The sequence below is a fragment of the Catharus ustulatus genome, chromosome 2, assembly GCF_009819885.2.
Source record: "Catharus ustulatus isolate bCatUst1 chromosome 2, bCatUst1.pri.v2, whole genome shotgun sequence".
NCBI classification, from domain to species: domain Eukaryota; kingdom Metazoa; phylum Chordata; class Aves; order Passeriformes; family Turdidae; genus Catharus; species Catharus ustulatus.
In genome coordinates this window covers 113590951-113613452 of record NC_046222.1, presented here as the reverse complement: position 1 = coordinate 113613452, position 22502 = coordinate 113590951, and the positions used below count along the sequence as shown (strand labels likewise).

Genomic DNA, 22502 nt, shown 5'->3' with positions numbered 1-22502 from the left:
GCACTCTTCTGAGAAACAGAAGCTCCTTCGGGGCAGAGTTAAGCTGGGGTGGAAACTGTTCCAGATGCCTTATTTCTGAGTCATCCCTGTGAGTAAATTAACTTCTAGAAGCTGCATTGATTCTTCTATGCAGTTGTATAAGATTCTAATGACTACAAAAAAAAATTGTCCATATATACTCCTTATCGAGGATCTTAGGACAAAAGGTTTTAGGGGCATAGATAATATCATAAGACTACATATTCAGGTGATGAACATCAGTGTAGCTCTGGTAAAATTCATCTACTTATTGCAGAAGTAGGAAAATTACCTTTCTAACAACATAAGTTTCCTGTTATTCCAGGATAAATTTATATGTCTGTTCATTCTGTATGAAATTATATCTTTGGTATAATAATGCAAAAAAATTATTAGCTTCTTTTATACATTTGTTTCTACGGGGAGTCAGCCTGAGGCAACACACTGCTCAGTGTTTCATATGCTATGTATATAGTTTATTCTTTCTGTTCTATGGAGAAATAATTATCTAGCTAATGAGCAAGATGCTGCGCAGTGAGTGCACCACAGCTAAATGCTTCAAAAACACTTCAGGAAAATTCTTGCTCCCCCTGCAGTCAAAGGAAACTTTTGCAGTGAATTTAAGAAGGCAACGAGATGTGCCTGTCTCCTGTGGATGCCCTAAAATGGGTTTGATGTGTGTGTTTGTTTTGCTGTATCGCTGCTTACTTAAGAAAGAAACAAGATAAAAACTTCAACATAAAAATGAGTTTCTTTCTGTAATCCTTGCTTAGTGTTTTGTTTGCTGTACTTTTGTAAACAACATGAAAACAGTGAGTGAATAGAAAAGACCAACATCCACGGTGTATTTTGTACAGGTGGTGGAGCATGTGAGTCTGCTAAAACAGAAGAGAACTGAGGGTATTAGAAATCTTGGAGGCATATAAAACATAGAGAAATACAGTTCTATTAATTCACAATAAATACATGATGTGAACTTTGAAAATAAATGGTAGGTACACTACCATTAATTAATGCATATAATACATATGATTGACTAAATGTTTATATATATATATATATATGTAATTAAAAACAGAGATAAAGTTCTGTATAATATAATAATTCCAGATAATACGTTAAAATAACATCACAATACACATCCAATAGCGTAAAATAGTAAGTGGCTTTCTCACAGTTCAATGCCATTATTTTCATAAAATAATTTAGGTTGGGAGGGACTTAGAAAATCCCCCCATCACCCTCTTCTAAGGTTGAAAACACCTGTTTTTTGCCTATACATTCAGTTATGCTATGCCTTATCAGAGGACACAACATCCAAATGAAAGAATTTTTTCTGTATTTTCTCCGAAAAGACTGATTCTTATTTTCTTTTTGCCTCTTCCTCTTTAAAATTTTGTAATAATTAGAAGTCTGATATAAAACACAGAGATCTCCTGTGACTGAAATGCTAATTTCCTTGTACACATCAGCAGAAGGTTTAACTTTTAAAACATTTTGACAGCTGAGACTGTGTATGTAAAACAGGAGGTTCCAGCTAACAAAGCACGTTTCTCCTGGGAGCTTTGTGGGCAGGAGAGGGAGGATTTAAGAATGTCACACTAGCTTTTGGCTATGTAAAAAGCCCTCATCAGGTAAACTTTAAACAATCAGCCTCCTAAGGAAATCTGATACATAATCACTCACTGAGGAAGAGGCTGTTGTGGAAGAAAGGTGAGAAGATACTTTCCTTGAATGTGGTGTGGCCTTCTGCACAAAGAGCAGCTGGTGAGTGGGTGTTCTACTTATTCCATAGTTGCTCTGCCTCTCATTTGTTGGTTCAAATTCCCAGGCTGTCTTGATTATAGGGAATTTCACCAGTTGTGGAAAATTCATTCTGCACTTTTGTAAGCAATTCAGTTCATTTACCTCACAAGGCAAAGAATGAGGAGCTGAGCTATGTTCTGCTACAGAGGCAGTTCAAAGGTGGAGTGTCCCTTTCTTAGGAAATGTTATAAATTAAGTCTTATCTCATGAATTCAAATCTTAACAGGCCCAAATGTTGCTTCTCACCTTTGTGCCTTTAAACATGCATGATGTCACCTGAACAGGTCAGCCCAATAACATTCTGTGGTTGTGGGCCTGAGGGCTGGAGCATTAAGGGAAAAAAAAAAAAAGAAAAAAGATAAAAGAATGATTGTTTCCGGTCTTCAAATAAAACAAGTTCTCAATTCTCAAGTGGTTTCATAAAAATACATTTTTCACAGGACAGAACAAAGCTCCTTCCCTCCTGGTCTACAAAGATACCCACTGTTCCTAATGTCAGGTTGATGTTTATTGTGTTAAGTAGCATTCCACCATGTAAGAGATATGTCCAAATCATAAGTAATTAAATTTAACACTTAAAACAGCAAAAGGGGTAACTTTGCTTCTCCTCTCCTCCCCTGCCCTCCATAGCTGCCCGGACTGTGAGTCAAGGTGCTGGTAGTTTGTCCTTTTCCCTGGCTGCGCTAAGAACCCCCAGAGTTAATGGGAAGTGCCCATCCCGTGCTGTTCAGAGCTGGCCACACCTGCTCAGTTCATCCCAGAGCTCACACTGCTTGGCAGCAAAGCCAGCAACAGAATGGCTAAAATTGTTTCCTCTCTGCTCTCTCCTTAACCATGACTGAAAGGCAGCAAGGCAGTGACCTAGCAGCCTTTGCTCTTTAGGAGAGTTTGTGCTTCACACTGAAGGTACAGCTGGGTCTGCAGAGAAGCTGTGGGATGTAACTGGGGACATGTGGAGGTATGGTCTCCAGAGTCCAGTCTTTTCTTTGGAATTACTTAAGGGATTCAAACACTTCAGTGAAAAAAAAAGCCCAGCCCTTCAGGGTAGTCATCAGAGAGCATGCATGTTGACCTTAGCAGTTGTACTTAAGAGTTCCTCAGGACTACCAGAGAACACTGTCAATAATATGCCCACTTTTCTCTGCAGTCTGTAGGTGCTAGACAACCTGCTTTGACAGGAATCAGCCTTAATCCTGAGTTTCGCTGAGGTATAATAATATGGAGTTCAAAGTACTTTTCTAGTAAAAGGCTAGATACAAATTTCCATGGAAATTGATTGCATCATGTATCACACATGGGTGAGTCAAAGATATTGTGAAATATTTCCCATTTATTGGTAATACCAAATCCATAGCAAAATGTGAATTATGTTCTGTAAGTGCTCCTTATCATTGTATGTGATATGTATAATTATTTTATAGACCTCTTCTATGATTTTATTTTGCCCTCTGTGACTTAGTATGAATGGCTCTTGAGCCATTAATGATGATGCAGATATGTCACAGTCACTATAATTCTTAGGTTACAATTTCTCTGTTGGAAATAATGATGCTTGTGCAGCTTGATGAGAGGTAAAAAAAAGAAATGCATAAATATTAAACATCTCTAATTTTGATGATTTATCTCATTCTTCCCTTTACCAATAGCTTTTCCAAGTCATTAAAGATGCCAACTACCTAACACGAAATAAAAGATAAACAATTTAATGGGAAAAAAAAGGAAATAACCAATTTTTCTTTACATTACAGCCATACATTTTTTCAACATTTCTGTGATGTCCAGAAAGATACAAACATTCCTTAATACTGACTTAGGAGTCATCCATATTGTCCCAATCTATAAGTTTTCTGCCTCTAATTGATTTTCAGAAATTTCTCTGCTCATTTAAGATTCTTGATGCCAGCATTCATACCTTTCACTATGGAAATGTAATTGTTTTGCCTGTGGCCACTGTCTTTGGTGTTTTGCTTAGTGGTTACTGAAGTCACTTGAATTTTTTCCCTTTTGTGTAATCAAATCCAAAAGATTGTCTTGTTTCCCTGAAAGTATTGTGTAAACCCATGCTTGCTATTAAGTGATTTTACCAGTTGAGAAAATTAGTCATGTAATATTTACAGATCTCGTTCGGAAACAGAGGGTTTCGGCAGTGTTGCCAATATAGCCCCAATTCTCAAATATCAAATGCTGCTTTGAGAAAAAACCCCTTTCTTTACCTTTAGTTTCCTCCTTTGTGGTTATTCTGCTACCTCTTTGTCTGGTTTTATATCCAGCTTTTGTCTGTTGTGTCGTTGTGCTTAGTGTCACACATATTTGTGTATTTCATTGTATTGCATTCACACATCAATGCTCTTTTATGCTGCAGTAGCAACAAACATTTGCAGAGAAATATTTGTTGACTGTTGTAGCAAATGGTGTATTTTCTGCCTCCTTCCTATTTAGGATCACAGACCTGCTGAGGCAGGAAGGCACCTGTGAAGATCCTCTGGCCAAATATCTGCTCAAAGATGAGTTTGTGAGAGCAGATTGCTCAGGACAGCATCAATTTGATTTTGATTATCTTCAAGGCTGGAGCAGAGTGGAAGGATCAGCTCTTTCAAACTGCAGACAATCCTCTTCCTAATGCAGAACAAGATAATATTGGCCTTCTTTCTACAATGACACATTGATGGCTTGTAAATTAAATTTTTAAATTTAGAATGCTCTCTCTTATTTCTAAATCTTTGTATTTTTTCTGTCCCAGTCTTCTCAGCATGTATATACATCTTCCATTAATCCCCTAAGTACCACACCAAATATACACTTTTCATTAACTCACTGAGTTCCATCTTTTCTTCAGAAACCACACTGGATCAATTTTTCTGAAATTGTTTTCCTCTTATTCATGTAATTAAATAGCCTTTTCCTACCAGTCTTCCTTGCAAAATCTTGGTTGCACTCTCCATCTAAAAAAGCTTCCCTGGTTCTCCGTGCCTAATTGCTCAATTTCTTGTTTTTCTGCCCCTTTTCAGGAACCTCCTCTTTCAAAAAAATCAACTCAGTGACCCTTTGCTTTCAATATGGTTTTCAGAAAGTTTTCCATTAAAACATTCCTCCCTCTCACTTCCTTTGGCTGGTCTTATGCCCCTGGCTAATGCTCAGCAGCAGCAGACTGTGCTGAGCATCAATTCTTAGCAGATGGAACCAGTGATTTGTCCACGCTTGTTCCAGACCCTCACATTCTCTGCTTTTCCTGTTTTTCTCTACTTATGGCATGGTTGTCCAGGATTACCTAACTCAAAAAAAACCCCCGTGGGCAGTGACAGCTTCTGATTTGCATGGACCAAAGTGCAGGAGGGTTTTCTATCATTGTTTTGTTAAAAGTACTCAGCAGATCAATTGCTTATTCTGTTGCTACTTTCAGACAGAATTTTCAAATGAATATTACTGACATAGAATTTAAAATAGCTGTAAAAGTTGACTGCTGGAAAGATGAAAAAGTGAAGTGAGGAATGTAGAAATCAGAGTAAAATTAAAAGCCAGTACTTGAGGGAAAAAGCCCACAAAAGTCACCCTATTATCATGGGATGGCTCTACCTAGAAATTACAGATATGTGCCAATACACCTAAAGAAACCAGACTGCTGTAACACTTCTTGGATTTCTGCATTTTTTTGGTGGTATTTTGATACACTAACAAAAAAATTTCTCTTCTTAGCTGCCTGACTGCTTTCAATTTTATTGTTACACAGACGTGTAGTAATACACCCCTAGGAAGAAAAGCACTCATCTAGTGCTCAGTCCTGTTTTACAGATAAAAGCTCTTTGCCTGATGGTAAAGCCTGAGCACTAGTGAGTAGCTGTCACTGAACCAAGAAGTACATTAGTGGCTGGACACATGACTTATTTTTAATAAAGACCCAATGCAAGCATTGGAATTAGGGTATGTATCATATGACAGGATTTTGTACAGGTAGGCAGTCTTTCAGACAAGCTCTATTGTTCTTGGAAATGACATTTGAAATTTTTATAGTGTGATTAACCAGTCCTTCCTTAGAAATATCCTGTTTTATCCTAGAGGGTGTGTCTAGCCACAGTGGGAATATGGCAGAAAGCCAGGAAGGAAACTGCAAATACTGTAGTGCACTTGTCCTGCAGAGATGAATAGTCTTCCTTACCCTCAAGGGTAGAGCCAGGTGAAGGAACAAGCTCCTCCTCTTATCAGCTGGGATTTGCTGAGGCTTAGAGTTTGTTAGATCTAAAGAACTTCTGAGAAGGGAGTCATGAGTTCACCCAGAGGCAAGAAAGCAGAAAAAGATTCTTGTGAAAAGAAAGTCAAGCTCTGTCAAAATTGGTAAAAGCACTTCAGCTCTGCTGCCCTCTCCCTAGGATGGTGTGGGCTGCTGGAATCTCTGCTTTAGGCATTGCATCTGTAACAAGACTCCTTCAATAAAAGGTGGAGGCAGCAAAAATATTTCCTTCCCAACCTACTGGTTAGTTTTATCAGTAATCCAGTGGTACACCTTTATATCTGATAGGTAGGATGCAATTAGCTTCTACTTAATTAAGTGAGCATGTGTGAATAATCATTTCAGACTTATGAAGCCAAGAATGCAATGCAACATCCCTGGGGGTTTCCTGTGGTAGGAGGTGATCTGATATCGTCAGGAACTCAACCCCTTTTTTGTTCATGCAGGAGATGCCTTAGGTTCAGGGATTTGGGGTAGCTGTTTTATTTGTGTAATACCTGAAATACTAATTTTGATCACTTCTATTTGCTATGCACACTCAGGTTTATAATTTTTTTTTTACATTGCTGAAATGATTTATGTGAATTTCAGGCATTTAAAGAAGTTTTTAATGTATGAAAACCATTAAATAAATCTAAAACTGAGATAAATCACCAAATCTTCAGCATATATGGACATATTTTGAAAATTTAAATACTTAGAGAGTAATGATATATCTTGAGCAAAAATCACCCTCTCCCTCCCAAAAAAAGGTAATTGCTAAACTTCCTCTCTAAAAATCAACTTTTAACAGAGTGATGAGGCTACCAGAACACAAATTCCGTGAAAGGATCAGAATTAATGTGTGCATCCTGGGAAGCTATAAAAACTATCCCGAAAGACTGTCTAACAAGATCTGGAAGGTGCAAACATGAGAGTTATAAGTGCTGATAATGCCTTTTGCTGAACTGGGTGGTGAGCTGGGGAATAATATGCTTCATTGCTTGAGGAGTAGTTGTGGTTTGCACTCTCCCCAGTGTGCTGAGAGTCAGGCTCCTCTCTGCTGCTGACTGAATGCATCAGACCCTGGGATATTTCAGTCAGCAGCACAGAGCAAGCCATGCACAGTATCTGTGGTGTGCATCAGGATTTCAGTAAATCTATTTCTATGCATCTGCACACTGTAGACCACCTTTTATGCATGTTGCTATTTGAGGGTCCTAAAAAGTACATTTAGATTTAGATATTCTTGGTTGTTGGTTTAAAACCATTCATACCAACCACAGTACAAGTTAGGAGACAGAAAAAAAAAAAAGAGAGAATAAAAAAGAAAGATAAGTTTTTGGCTTCTGGCCAGACACAGACAATGGAAAGAGGGCAGCTGGCCCAGCCTGATGCTTTACAGGCTGTTCCTGATTCATGCTCTGCAGTGCTTAAAGGCTTATGTGCCCATGTGTGGTTATACATGTGGTTATGCATGGAAACCTCAGGATAGTCTCTGCCATCGATGGGATCACTTGTACAATAATGTGCTTTGTGCAGAATACATCAGTGCATTATTTGTGACCATTAAAAGAAAGGAATTGGGCAGAACAGTTTGACCACTAAAGGTAAATAAGGAGTTATGAATGAAGAGAGGTTGAGATTGAAGGGAAAGATTTCTGAACTGTGACAAAATCAGTCTCCTAGTTTGTGTAAATTAGTGAGAGAAGAAAAGAACATGAACTGAAAAGCCTTCACTAATTGACTACTTGTTGCTACAAAAGGCTAGTGCTGGGAATGTAATGTAGATCAGCTTCAATATGCTGTATCCAATACTGTTATCTCTTCCCAAAGCAAACTCCCCTTGACCTTGGAGATTTTATCAGAGGGTGCAATGTTCTTGCTTATAATTTTCTCATGTCAAAGACCTTGCTTTTGTTTCCTTGATTTGCACATAGATTGAACCTGTAGAGATGTCTGCATATAACTAAATACTTATGTGATCTGCAAAGGAGAAAACAAATTTAACAAAGGAATAAATTGTATATTTAACGGACTAGAAGGAGCATGAAAGGCAGCAAATGTTTCCTACTATTACCCTATTTGTACCTGAAGTACAAATGCCTCTGTATTTAACTAAAAGATTTAGTGGTCACTTTTGTGTGATGAAACAATTGCTTCATTTTGAAGTATCATACTCTGGGTGCAGAACTTCATGGATGTAACTTCATGGAAGGTGCTGTGCTCCTTGAGTTCCTGCAGTTAAGGCTCTGGGTGCCAAGGACAGCCAGACTTCTCCTTGCTGTGTGGGCAATCACTGGCCATGGACAGCTGGAAACAGCAAATGTGGGTGGGCATCAAAACTCCTTCACCTTTTCTGGAATTGCAGAACTCTCTGCATCCATGGTGGTTTTTTTCCTCCTTGGAAATGCATGACCAAGAGAACAATGTCACAACCACATTTTTTCCAAACAACAGGTAAAGGGCTGGACTAATTAATCCAGAAGACTCCCTTTGGCCTGAGATAGCTCAAAACCAGACTTGCCTGGCACTCATCTGGGAGATGGGAATCCTCACATTTTACCTGGAAAATTCTACTGATCTGTTTTCTATTAACAACAATGAAGGGAGAGGAAAGACAACTGTGTATGAGGGAGGTTCTCTGTTTAAAGACTGCTGATTTACTCAAATAACTGATCATACTGGTGAAATTAATGCATTGAAAACTAGGTTTTCAGCTCAAGCTAAGCTTCCACATATACTGGAAAGCTGCTGTAAAGAATATAAAAGATTCATGGTTGTTTTTTATGATGGAGTACTGGATAACATGCTTATCTCCTTCCCATAAAATCTGTCCTTCCAAAGATCAAAAGGTTTAAAAATATCCCCTTTGTCCTATTGCACAAAATACTTATAAACTAGATCATAATCTTAAGGTGCTATCTTTAACCTTTTAAATAACAAAATTTGTGATTAAAGGTATAGCCATACCAAATATGAATAGAGCTAACCAGATATCCAGAAAGAGCTTATTGTGTACATACCTGCTTGAGTATATGTACAGGAAAATGGATTTATTTTATGCACTTATTCCTACTATTAAATTTAACAAAAAGCTGTGGAATATTGTCTTACCAAAAGATCCCAATTTATCATTTCTAGAATATAAACATTTCAGCTTTTGCCTTTGCAGTCTCTGACCAAACAGGCCCAGGCCAAGCAGAGGCCAACCAAAGCAGAGTGAGGGCAAACAACTGGCACATTTGTCTTGAAGATAAAACCTTGAACTGAAATAAAAAACTAAGCATCATAACTATTTAGGATCAAAATTAAAGCAATTGCCTCAAGGAAAATCCTTGTGAGTAGAATAATGTGGTAGGGAAGGAAGCATAGTAGTTTACTTGAAATGTTTTTCTTTTTCTTTTGTTTTTTTTTTTTGTGGAGGAAGGGAAGTGGATGGGGATACCCAATCTTGATGCAATTGGGCTTGCTATGGTGAAGTATACTGACTAAAATAATTTGGCATAGCCTCAGACAATCTGAGCTACATTTACAGATGAAGGAACTGACTGAAAGATTCCCTAAGGTGCTGAAGCTTTGATCTCTCTCTCATCTGTTTCACTGGGCATGGGAGGCACAGCACATGTGGGATCTTTGCCAAAGGGGTCAGGTGCTGCTGTGTTGTAGCCAGCTCATTCAGATCTGGATCTGGCCCTCAGACTGCTGGACTCAGAGCAGTTTATAAGCCACATGGCAAAAATTCATATAAGACAGTGTGTGTTAGCTGAGGATAACTCTTCCAAGGTCAGGGGTGAATGTGGTAAAGGTCACTAGAATAAGTGGGTGTCCTGAAAGCTTAGACTGTCAGGATGTTAATGTGCAATTTCCGTGACAAGAAATTACAGTTTTATATCTCCCTTCCGTAGGTACATGAAGCTACTGCAGAAATGCAGGCAATGTTTGAGTTCCTCTAGAGAACTGAAAACATTCCACATGCACGACAAAAAAGGGTCACTTATTTTATCCAAATCTAGGTGCTTGAGGATAAGTTTTAAATTCATACTCAGGTAAATCCATGATACTAGATAGATTTTTACAGTGGTTCTGTAAAAATAGCTGTGCTATTCTGGCAGTAGAAGCACTTTTACTTTCAGAGATTTGTCTGTTTGTATCTTCCTAATTTTGCATGGATTTAGATTATTAAACAAATATTTTGGAAACTCTTTGAAGACCTTTACAGAAATGCTTTTTTATACTACCAAAGTTTTTTCCCAACAGTATAACTAGAAATATTGAGCTTCTGTGAACACAGAGCTCTCTGGATCTACAGAAGAGATAAAACCTCACAGAGATTTATTTCTGGCTTCCCTCAATGCATTTCATCCAGGTAAGGAAAGACGGAAAAAACATGGGCCAGTATAAATGTGACAAGACCTGAGATAGGTCCATAGTAGCAATGAGAGATCAGAGAAAAAATTACAACAATGTTAGTATTAATGTTGAGCATAAGAGAGTCGGTCCCTTACGAGAGTAGCTTTGTTTCCACAGGCAGAACTTTTACAGCCAAGATATCTGATGAGACTTGTATTGAACTGCCAGTGTTGTCCAGTTTTTGTGCTGTTTAGATGCTGTTGATCCTAAAATGGCATATGACTGGGTACAATATTACTTGCTAAACTCTTGTATGAATTGGCTACAAATGTGTAGGTAGGGACAGACTGACACTTGTACTTTTTTCCTGGCTATGTCTAAGATGACTTTGGAAGAAGTCTTTGATATTAGTCCCGATTATGTGTTGCATCACAGTGAATATTTAGGAAAATGACATTAATAGAAGTATTGTTTCTGGCTGGCAGAGTTGGAGGCTGCTGAGAAAAACACACGGTACTAAATGAGGAAGTAAAAATTCGCTGAGAATTGAAATATCTTTCTAATGTATTTCTCTTATTATTGCAAGGTATGGATGCATAATGATGCCTTTTAAAGCAAATTCTGTATGTCCTATTGGGATCAATTCAAACAGTCCAGTTATATGTTTCTAAGGGTATGTGTCTTCTTCCCCTAAGGAATACTCCCAACACCAGTCTCAAAGCCGTATTCATTGTTCACACACCTCATGTTTGGAGGATGAATTCCTGCTTGCCTCAGACATTTTCATCCACTGCCCCTCCTAAGACAAATTTCTTGGGTATAGTACTGAGTGCTAAAACAGAAGAGGCATAACTTTCAGGTCAAACTTTTGTCCTGACAAGTGCTGTCAAGTTTGCCTAAGCAAAACCTGAGAAAGCAGCTGTGCTGCACTGCTTGGTGGAAAATTATATGTACAAGGGTCTGCAGACAACAAAGTAAGCCTGCTGTGCAATGCATTTTTGTTTTGGCACCTCACTCTTCCAACCTATTTGGCATGACAGTAGACATGTCAAGATGTCTTGTGTCAGCTAAAAGGAGAATGATGTCACTGTAAGCTGCCAACGGATGAACAGTTTCTCTACGATTGTTCTGAGTGTTTGACTCACCAGGGCTTTTTTTCTTACAACAGTCCATCTGCCTGGACTGAGTGTGTTGCAATCAGCTATTTTAACGGTACAGAGTTTCACAATGAAGTTTAATTTGGACATAAAAGAGGAAGCAAGTTCAGCGTGTTGCAGTTCAGTCAGTTATAAAACCCCCTCGTCTCCTAAGGGACTTTCTTTCTATACATCTTTGCTTAGAGGATTAGAAGTAAAACAGATGTTATCTTAGAAGTGTCATTAAAAAGGAAATAAAAACAGAACATTGCATTTTGGGGTAGGACAGACTCACAGGAAGCTTCAAACTAGTTAGAAGACATCAATTTTTCTGTACCTGGTCAGCTCCTGTATCTTTGGAGGTAAGAACTAAAATATACTGTGCACTATATAAATGTATGAAAATGTTACCTTTGCTTATCAAAATGGCTTGGTTCTGTTTGTGTGGCACCACAGCTGATAGCTGGTAAAATGAGGATGCATTTTTTCAATTTTGAATGCACATGTGTTTGCAGAGTCTCAGCCTCTGTCCACAGGCAGTTTCTGCTGCCTTAAGAAGAGATGAGAATATTTATAAGGTGCCATCTTCGCAATCATGACCAACTGTGGTTGCAATGAGACTTCAAAACAAAAAAATGATTTTCCTCTGATACTTCTAAAGACTTCCATAAAATCAGACTAAACAGGTTTTTCAGGATATTTTTAAAGTGTCTTACTAGCTGTGTTGCTTTTATCATAATTAAGATATTGTTATTGAAATTTCTGTGCATGTTACTGTACTATCTAATTAATGTTCTCCAACTGGAATACTCCCAACTAGGGTATTTTAGTATCTAAATAAAGATAGGCACCAAAATAGATGAATATGGGCATCATATTTTTTTTAAAGTTCATAAAAAGAAAGACGAGACTTCTCTGAAAACACACTGATGTTAAAAATTATAAACAAAGAAACTTTATGATTGAATTTTCTCAATTCTCAGCAAATTTCCTTGTTTGCTGCAAATTCACAGCTCCACAAGGGTATACGTGCACGTCTCCTCTCCTTTTTTATGCTCCACAGCAAATGTAACTAATATCTCAATGCCTTTTTGTGAACCATTTCCTTCACTCCTTCTGGGAAACACCTTCAGCCTTTTCTGTCTTTCTTGCTTTGCCATTTATTCTTTTTGTTTCTAGAAAGTGTATTCTCTTCTGTAAGAGTTCACATGGATTTCTTGTCTTTTTTCTTCAAATGCTTAGATTCAAAATGTTGCACTACACGTAGTTCAGTCATAACAGCTAAAAACTCATTAAAATTAGCACAGGCATCTAGAGACACAAAATTATTTCCACTCCAGGAAGAAAATGATTAAAACACAGGGTAGAAATATTATGTAGTCGAGTCTTGTTTATGAATGTGGAATCTGGTTCTTTCTTGCCTCAGATTTCATGCCGTTGTTTACAGCTGTGGGCATGAAATGTAAAATGCTATCCAACCAGATTGATGGGGTCCTAAACCAACTTTGTATGGGCATAGATGATGAAGAAAAGTGTGGAGAAGGATGAGCCAGGCTTGGTCTCTATGAAGTTTCAAGGAGCTTGAACTGATAAAACAAACTTGGGTGGAAAACTTTGAGGGCTCAAGAAGGTGTATTTACCATCATACAATTTTCATTGTATTTTTGTGGAAGTATGTCCCCTGACCCCAGCCCAACTTAAAAGATACAACTGAGAATGGATTTGTTTCTAAATGAAAAAAGCTGAATGCTGATGAAACTCATTGCCATCCATTTAGTGTGATCAAAAATTGGTAGGCATTTGTCTAACAAGAGCATTTAACAGGATTGCAGAGTTCTTGGGGAAGATGTCTCCTCTTTGCTTTCTTTAGCCTGTTCTTCCAGAAGATACCCTCATACTCTTGCTGTACAGGATTATTATTCTCTCAAACCTACTTGTTCCCCTCAAGCCATCCCACATTCCCCCACGGGTGAGGTACTCCAAGTTTTCTGCATCTCTTTAACTACTGACACGTGAATAAAGAAGATAAACAGGGCTTATGTTTTCTCCTGTGGGAAGACCAAAAAATCAGAGTGAAGAGAGCTGTGGGGAGGAGAAAAGAGTGGTCTGGCTCATGGTGACTTCTTAAAGAGCTTCATTGCAGCTCTGTGCACCCCAGATCTCCCAGAGCACCAGCAGCAGGGAGAGGAAGTGACAAATGCAGTGGGCAGTGTTTGGGTGATTGTGCAAAACCACCCTCTGGCTATTCAACTTCTCCTCTGCTGTGGGCAAAGTGAACCACTCCTACATCAAACAGCAGCCACTGCTATTGTAGAATTATAGCCAGAGAGCAGCGTGAGTCAGAAAGGACCTGGAAATATTATCTGGTCTAACGTTTCATGGGAAAGGAAGCCTAGATGAGATTATGTAGGACCTTGTCCAATCCCATCTTGAAAATATCCAGTGAAGGGCATTTCACCATGTCTCCTGGGAGGTTCCAGATATTGATTGTTCTCACTGTAAAAAATTTCCTTCTCACATTGATATGAAACCTCTTCCCCCTTCTCCCTGCGAGTACTCAAAAAACGTGTGGATGTGGCACTTGGGATCATGGTTTAGCAGTGAACGTGGCAGCACTGGGTTAAGGGTTGGACTTAATGATCTTTTCCAACCTATTTGATACTGTGATTCTATTCCAATGCAACTCATGCTCATTGCCACTTGTCTTCTCCATGCTGCTGCTTGTGAAGAGAGCCTTTGTCTTTTTTGCAGTGCAGATACTGGAATACTGTGATGTGCTGTCCCCTTCCCCAGGTCTTCTTTTCTTGGGGGAGAAGAGTCCCAACTCATTCAAACTCTCCTCATAAGGCAGCTTTTCCAGCCCTTTGTTCGTCTTCTCCATCCTCCACTAGACCCTCTCCAGTCTGTCCACATCTTGTTTGAATTTTTTGGAACCAGTACTTGGATGCTCCAGGGGCAGGCTGACAAATGCTGAGAGGGAAGATCCAGCCTCTATCTCAGCCAGCCGTGCCCCGGTGGTGCAGCCCAGGATCTGATTTTCCCCATTGCTGCAGCCCTGCCCTGCTGGCTCAGGGTCACCTTGTTGTGCCCCAGGAGTCACAGCAAGGCTCCCCAGGCACACAGGTCCTGTGCTGGGCTCCTTGGTTGTGTCACCCAGTGCAGGAGCTGCCACTTGCCTGTGTTAAATCTGATGCTGCTATTGCTGCACACTTTCCATCCTGTGCAGGTCTCCCTGTAAAATGTGTCCATCCCACCACACAGTTTGGTGTCATCAGTATTACCTGTACCCAAGCCAATGGAGGTTCAGACACCAAAGAGCTGTAGGTTTCAGGCATTAAGGAGAGTCTCTGCTTACCCATGTGCACAGCTCATGATGCCTTCTTCACTGCCCTGGTTTCCTCACACTGGCTACACCAAGGCTTCCTGGGAGCAGTTCCACACTAGCCCCAGGGGAAGGTGAGATACGGGTCCAGCAATACATGTAAGCTTGCTCCACAGACTATCCTGCTTGCCAGGGCTCTTGCATGTGTGTCTGGCAATCTGAGGTGGATCCCACACCTCACTGTCTGTATCTCCACAAACTGGAAAAATGTCTCTAAAAATAGGGAAAAAATACTACAGATAGATCCACAGGATTTGAGTTCCCTCGAGACAGGGAGACTGTCACCTGGGATCCCATCTAGTAAATCAGCTAGAACTCAAAGTATACCCTGTGATAAGAGTCAAGTTCCAATCCCCAGCAGCACAACTTTAATGTCATTCAGAGCTCTGGTCAGGGATCTGAAAGCCAGACATATCCAACACAAGCTTGTCTCTTCTATGAGTTTCCATCCCCTCCTGTTGCAATGCAGAAGAATATCCCTTTCCCCACTGAACTCTGATCCCAGTGACAACATGTTCATTCTGTTCTCTATAGCAACTTTTCATCTTGCTCAAGTTTTTGAACAGGACACAATTTCTTTGTGCACCCTTCTCAGGCTTTTTGTAAGTGTTTTGCTTATCCTGAGCCAAGAACTCCCATTTTGTTTTCCTGCTCTCAGACTGTAATCTGAGGTCTTTATGCAAACATTGGCATTGTCTACAAGCATTACAACCTAGCAAATTTGCTGCCACACACTGGTAATAAGCCTGGATTCTCTATGTGACTTTAAACATTCATCCTGCCTTCAATGTTTTCTTCTGCTGAAGAACTGAACAAAAACTTTGAGCAAAACATAGGAGTTTTAAAGATCGTCTGACTAATAAAGACTATGTCAGATAGAAGAGACAGAGAAAACCAGACAGTCTTCTCCTCTATCTCCACTAAACTTAGATTGAATGTTGTCAGTTCCATTGCCAGGGCAGTAGCAACACAAAGAAAATCCATTCTGTTCACCTTACATGCAAAACGTGTCAGATCAAAATTGTAAAAAGGACTGGTTTTCCTTGTGCAACAAAAAGTTAAGCAAATATTTTCCAGCAGATGTAAGTGAAATCTGGATTTAAGGAGCATGAAACCCAAATATTGAAAGACATTAGCTATAAAGTCTGTGCCCTTGGAATCGTGGTCTGTGGCACGAAGACAGGATTAAAACTGCAATTCTTACCAGATTTAAAATGCAAAAATTAAAGGTGGCACAGTTACTTGACGGTTGGAGTGACAGGATAATAACTTGACAGAAGTATATATTAGAGTTATATATATTAGTATATATTAGTATATATTAGGACAAGAAACACCACAGATATATGCACCTCCCTTTGCATTCATGCTCTCAGCACTGCCTATCAAAACTTCAGTCAGATTTCCTTGCTGAGCTGGGAAGAGCCAGATTAGTTTGGCAGCCTTTGCCAGCTTCAGAGGGTAAGCGTGTAACTCATTCAGCAGAACACACAACTCTGAGCACAATGAGACCCTAATATTTTTGAATTTGCCAATTCTTTTGTTTCCACTCTTGTCTCAGTGTGCTCCAACACTCTTAAAATAAACATAGTGCAGTGCAAAGAAATGAAACCAATGGTTTCATTTCCCTCAAGTAGCACCTTATGGCAGAAACAACTCACATCTGGGGGCCAGGAAAGACCAAAGTGTCACATGCTACCTGAACACAACTGCCTTTGCCTATGCTGGTTGATCTGTGGACAGGCCATATGTTACATTTCCACTCATTTCTCCAAACCCACATTGAAAATAACACAGGAATAAATGTATAACAGTTCCAGATTCAAACCAGCCACGGTCAGTGGTGACTTTGCAATAAAGACATCTGGGCCATGGATGGTGGGGAGAAGGGAACAGTCTTTGTGAAGGGGGGGAACAGAAGCAGAAGAGAGAGTTGATAACCTGAGCAGCTCTAGCATTTGGCTAAGATTTCTGTGGGGGCACCTTAATTACAGCTAAAAGCCAAAGCAAGACAACAGCAGCATGCTGCAAGGACTGTCAAGCCCCAAACACGATTTTCCCACCTTCTGTGTAAATAGGTCACTTTTAATTAAATGTTATTGCCTGTGGGAAATCTCACACAATTGGCAGCACAAAGAGAATCCAGGGTCACCAAAGCAAGTGTTTGGACACATCTAATTCCCATTAATATTTCTGCCTGAAGGAAGGTTATTTTCAACTTTCTCTTCAACCTTCTTCATGGTGTGGAAGTGATTCCTTCCCCCCAAGGAAAGTCTTTTCTCACACTGTCTCCTCCCTAACATCTGTGTCTACATGCTTAGACAGGATTTAGCCAACAATTATTAGTGCAGAATTGTGCATTAACAGCTGTGACACATGAAAACTTTACTAAGAAGTGAAAGTCCCTTCACTCTTGGAAAAGACCATTTGCAGTATATAAAGAAAGAAATTATTTTAATAATTTAAATTTCAATTTATATTTACTTTAAAGCTACTTTTGCTGAGAACCAAACATTTCTTTAGAACATCTTTCCCATTGATCGTATCATTGATATCTTTTGAAAAAAAAAATTACAGAGGTGAATTTAAAATAATTTTTGGTGGTGGATCTGCTAAAGTTTGGGCAGAACATTTTTTTATTGATGTGCAGCATGTGTATCCATGCCGGAAATTCCCGTCTTTAATTACTAACATTTCTGTGCAGCTTTTGGGGCTGAGCTCCCTGCTAGAGAGTGGAGAGAGTTAGTGACTGCTGGAACACGACTGTGCCTTTGCAGAAATGCACTGAAAACTGATTCCAGAGCTGTGGCACCAGTAATCCCACAGTGAAAGAGCTAGCTGGAGTACTTCTGAAATGTGCACTTTCCCATGCATTGCACTGAAATCTGTCTCTTTAAAAGCACCCTGCAGATATCTATACCTAGGATCTAGCTTAAGATCCTCTTATAGCAACTGAAGAGTGATAAGCAAATCTAGGGCACAATTAATTTCATTTTGATTTTGCTGTCTAAACCAGGCCAGATGAATCATGCCTCCAAAAAGTTTTGCTTTTTCCACTGACATTTTCACGTATAAAAGGTAGAGACAATTAGTTCTATCCTGATTGTAATGCAGAAGTGTAAAGTGCAAATTTCATGGTCTGAGATTTTTTAATGAAAAAGGATCCACACCTACAGTTGTTGATTAGTCTGAAACAGAAGGGGTAATACTCTCAATATGAATCTCAAATCATCATAGTTCAGAGGCAGCTGAAAAACCACACACAACAAAAGTTGCTTCAAATCATATGAGAAAAAGGGGGAAACCCTTGGCTTCTTAAAAGCATATGAGAAAAAGGGGGAAACCCCAGGCTTCTTAAAGAACTCTGGGGCAAAAATTAGATGTATTTAAGTATAAATTATTGCAGCAGCTATTCCACAACAAAAGACTTCTTGTCCTTCTCTCCACAATTCACTTGCCTTTGGGTGCATTGGACATGCCATGTGTTATGTCATACAGGATATGATTTGGTGAGATTCAGCACAACAGCTGATCACTTCAGTCACTGGCTCAAGTCCCCTAGTAAGGCAGAGACACTCATTCATGTCCAAATTGGAGACATCTCTTTGCAGCTAGTAACAGACTGACGAGTGTTATCACAGCTCAGTGAGTTTAAAATGAACTTTTTGTAATTAACTTCTTATCATTTTTGTGTCTGCTGGTGGTTCCTTTCCCTTGGAGAAGGATGCTGTCAGAAGGTTACCTTCACAGAATCACCTACCTTTGTGAAGACCTGAACCCTGCGCTCTACAAGAGTTTGCCTGATGAAGGGGTGTATGAAATGAGGCCCATCAGTTATTCTTCCACAGGCGAAGCACAAGGAAAAAGCCTCCTTCAAAGATGCAGATCTGCTGGCAAGTGCATTTCCTCAGCCTGCTCCAGAGGTAGCAAGCACAGCAGAAGGCAGAAGGATAATCTCCCACAGCCTGTCCAGCACCCAACGCCCACAGGACAGCCACCTCCAGCTACGCAGGTCTGTGAGGAGCTGACGAAAAAAGTCACCTACCTGGTTCCACCTTCCTGCAAGAGCATTTGCAAGAACTACAACGATCTGCATATAGCTGGGGACTACGTGGTGCCAATTAGCTCAGTGACATCAGATTTTGCTTGTGACAGCGGCATTGGCCCCTTCTTGGAGTCCTCGGAGATTCCTCCGGCCATGGAGTCGGTGAAGGCTGTCCCCACGAGTGACACCATCCGCAGGCCAGCCCAGGGCCACTCCTCGTGCTGGCGCCTGGCCAGCCTGGGGCCCCACCTGCAGCCCCTCTCCGACTCTGCTCTCAACGAGTACCTGGAGCAGAAGCTGGTGGAACTGTACAAGCAGTACATCATGGACAGCACAGCAAACAGGGCATCCCCCACCCAGATCCTGGCCTCGGAGCTGATCATGACTAACGTGGATCAAATCAGCATGCAGATATCGCGGGAGAGGAACATGGAGACTGTCAAGGCCAAAGACATTGTCATCACCCGCTTCTTACAAATAGCCAGTGGGAAGATTTCCTCAGAAATGAGCACACCTACTCTGCATATTTCCCAGTATAGTCACATTAATGCTTAGTGTTTGAATGTTAGAAAGTTTTTATGTTCTTCAAAGTCAGTTTTTAAGGTTTTGTTTTAAAGATACTTCCTGCTCAATAAAAATGCATTTACCATCCATCACTTATATAAAACCTTTCAGTACATATTAAATAAGTAAAACTACCTGTACTACCACGCTGTGCACCTCCTTTTGGGGACCAGTAAATTTTTTTTTCTTTTAAGTGTTTTTAATGAACATCAGACATTAAAAATTTTCACAGAAAAATGACCAGGAGCATATGAAACTCTTCCACATGCTCCAGTGTTCATTTCTTCCCAACATACTCGATGTATCATTTCAAATTTCCTCTCTCTGGCATCTGCCATCCTGCCTCTGGGTCTGTGCTTGTGCAGCTTCCACTCACCTGAGGCTAAGTAAGCACAGTGATGGCACAGCCACAGAAATACAGAATGTAGGATGCCATCCAGTTCACTTCCCTGCCCTTAAGGGCTTTACTTAGGACATCCCTCACAGAAGGTTTTATAATTTGTTTTTAAAGACATTCAGGGATAGGCAGTTTACAGCTCTTTCTATACTAATCCAAATTATTTAATTGGTGTCTTCCTGTTGAAGAGTTACCATCCCTTTTCATGAAGCATAAGCTCTGTTTCCAAACAGACAGCATCCTCTGGAGTGTGTGTGTGTAAACCTGTGTGCTTTGCAGTGACTTGGACCCTCACAATGAGCACTGGGGACCTGTGATCACAGACAGACACCACCTTTGCCAGGTACCTGACGCTGTGGAGGGATCCTGTGGGGACAGCAGTAGTAATAAAGGGAGAAGAGGAAGGAGAATTCACCTTTGTTATGACAATTAGATGTTGAAGAAAAAGGGCTACTCCAAGGTCAATTGGATTAATGTGATTAGTGCCCTGGAATGCAGAAGAAAAGCTGAAATGGAGCATTTGACGCTGTGTCTGAATACTTGTTTTGCTAGGATTGTTGTATCATACGTCAAAGTCATTTGAACTTGATGTATTTCTGATAGAAGGTCCTATTTTGTAAAATTTCACCAAGTCTTGAAAAAGGCAAAAACAAAACAATAACCAGAGCTGCAAGGGTTGGTTACTTGTTTGGTAACTATCTACTCCTAGTGTTCATAATGCATAATGTATTGACAATGCCAATCCATCATTGGTTGAAGTTCTGAGCATCAGTATAACATAAGTACTTATTTATACTATATATTCATAAAATGATTTCATGTTATTTTTTCCACAGTGTTGTTTTGGCCTTTTAGTGCTTCCCCCCCCGACTGAATTATTTATGTATTTTATTTAAGACAGGTTTTTATGTATATTTCAAAAACAAATGTAAAGTGATAAACCTGTCAGTTTATTCTATTGCTGCTATTTTTCTAGAGATTACTGGAATAGCTCAGCATATTTTTCTGAGTGTGCAGGTATACAAAAAAAAGTTGCCATGAGAACCTGTGATGCTTAAATCCAGAGGGTGTACCTCTGTTGCGATAACAGTCTACCCAAATACTAGTATTCAGCAATTCAAGACAGATGATTTCTGGCATGCAATATTTTTAGACTGTGATCAAATGCTATTTACAAATACAAAAAAAAAAAAAAAGCTATTTTTAGGGGAAAATAACAATCATGGTGATGCATGGGCTCACACATACATTCTGCATGCAACATCCATTACCAACAACCTGGAAAATTACTTCCAGAGGAGAGCAAAAGCACAGAAATGTAACAGTTTTTATATCCTACAGATACAGAAGATCCAGGCTTTTCAAAACACAAGGTTTTTGTTCATGCCTATTGACATTCACATCACTGAGTTTCAGTTGCAAAAGATGTAGTGGAAAGCAACTTGCAGAGTTGAATGTGTAAATCAATACTCTTGCTGAAAGACCTGACTCCTTCATCAGAGGACACAATCGATTCTTGCACTCAGCTCTCCCCGTTCCACAGACCTCGTCCTGCACAAACAAAACAGCATTTTATCATCTCTTACTCAGAAATCCCAAGCTTCATTTCCCCCCCAGACGTGTGGGCAGCACCTGGTCACCATGTCCTCTTTCTCAGAACCGAAGCAGGAAGGAGGGAGGGCAGCTGGAGAGCAGGGGCCAGGAGCTCTGCCCAAAGCTGAGTGGAAACCTCCCACAGCTGCTGTGCCAGGGGCTGCAGCCAGAGCCAGGGGCACTGCCCAGAGAACAGCAGTGGAGAACAACCAATCTTAAATGTGAGAAAGCAGGCTCATGCATATGAAGGGTATGTTTGATATTTATCAATCAGCTACAAACCATTTCATTCTCAGGCAGCTTTCTTCCAGGCAAATCACTTACTGCAGTCATACTGACTTTCAAGGAAAAATCTTATTTTCTGTTGACAGACTGACATTACTAATTTTATTTTATAAAAAGGTCAAAATCATTGCAGAAGCTGATTTATTCTGGAAAGACAGCATCAGCCACTTCTTCCCCACATGTTATTTTCTTTTCTCTGCCTAAATATAAATGTCCATTTCACTCTGAGCCCTGTAGTGTGCCTGTTTCTCACATGAATTACATACCAGCCATATCCCATTATCTGAAGCAGCTCTTGGATTTCAGGCAGTTTCTACATAAAAAACTATTCCTTACTTTCCACTATACTCACATGAAAGTGCATTTATATCCCTGTCATTTTTCCATTTACATCTAATCTTGCTGTGTGCAGGTGCCTCTCTAGGTGTGCCTGTTTCCTGCTGAAAGCACTTGGATAGCAATTAAGCTGCTAATACCATGACTCAGGTTGTTAGCAACCTATCATATTATCAATGCAATAAAGCAATTATCATAATCTCCTTCTCTCTCTCCCCTCCTCCTCTTCCAATTCAGGGTCAAGTGTTTAAAGAGAGAGATCCCAATTTTTTAGTAGCTCTCTTAAATAACTAATTTTTAGTCAGGGTCACATAATTTCTTGACTTGAACTTGCCAAAATGCTGATAGGAGCCCTGGTGTCCAGGGAATGTGTGTTGGAGAGG

At 39.9% G+C, this 22502-nt stretch overlaps 1 protein-coding gene across 2 annotated transcripts; it reads left to right on the top strand.

Moving 5' to 3' along the window:
* The first annotated feature begins 11683 nt into the window (after positions 1–11683).
* On the top strand, positions 11684–20731 carry TASL (TLR adaptor interacting with endolysosomal SLC15A4). Of its 2 annotated transcripts, none has more exons than XM_033084973.1 (2): positions 11684–11879; positions 18623–20731. In XM_033084973.1, the coding sequence occupies exon 2, from the start codon at positions 18624–18626 to the stop codon at positions 19497–19499; it is 876 nt and encodes a 291-aa protein (XP_032940864.1). In that variant the 5' UTR covers positions 11684–11879; position 18623; the 3' UTR covers positions 19500–20731. The 2 variants fall into 2 exon arrangements, with proteins under 2 accessions (XP_032940864.1, XP_032940874.1); XM_033084983.1 differs by having other exon boundaries at positions 18620–20731.
* The last annotated feature ends 1771 nt before the right edge of the window (positions 20732–22502 follow it).

Bases quoted from the DNA above. Each gene is read 5' to 3' on its own strand.
- TASL (XM_033084973.1), top strand. From the start codon at position 18,624: ATGCTGTCAGAAGGTTACCTTCACAGAATCACCTACCTTTGTGAAGAC.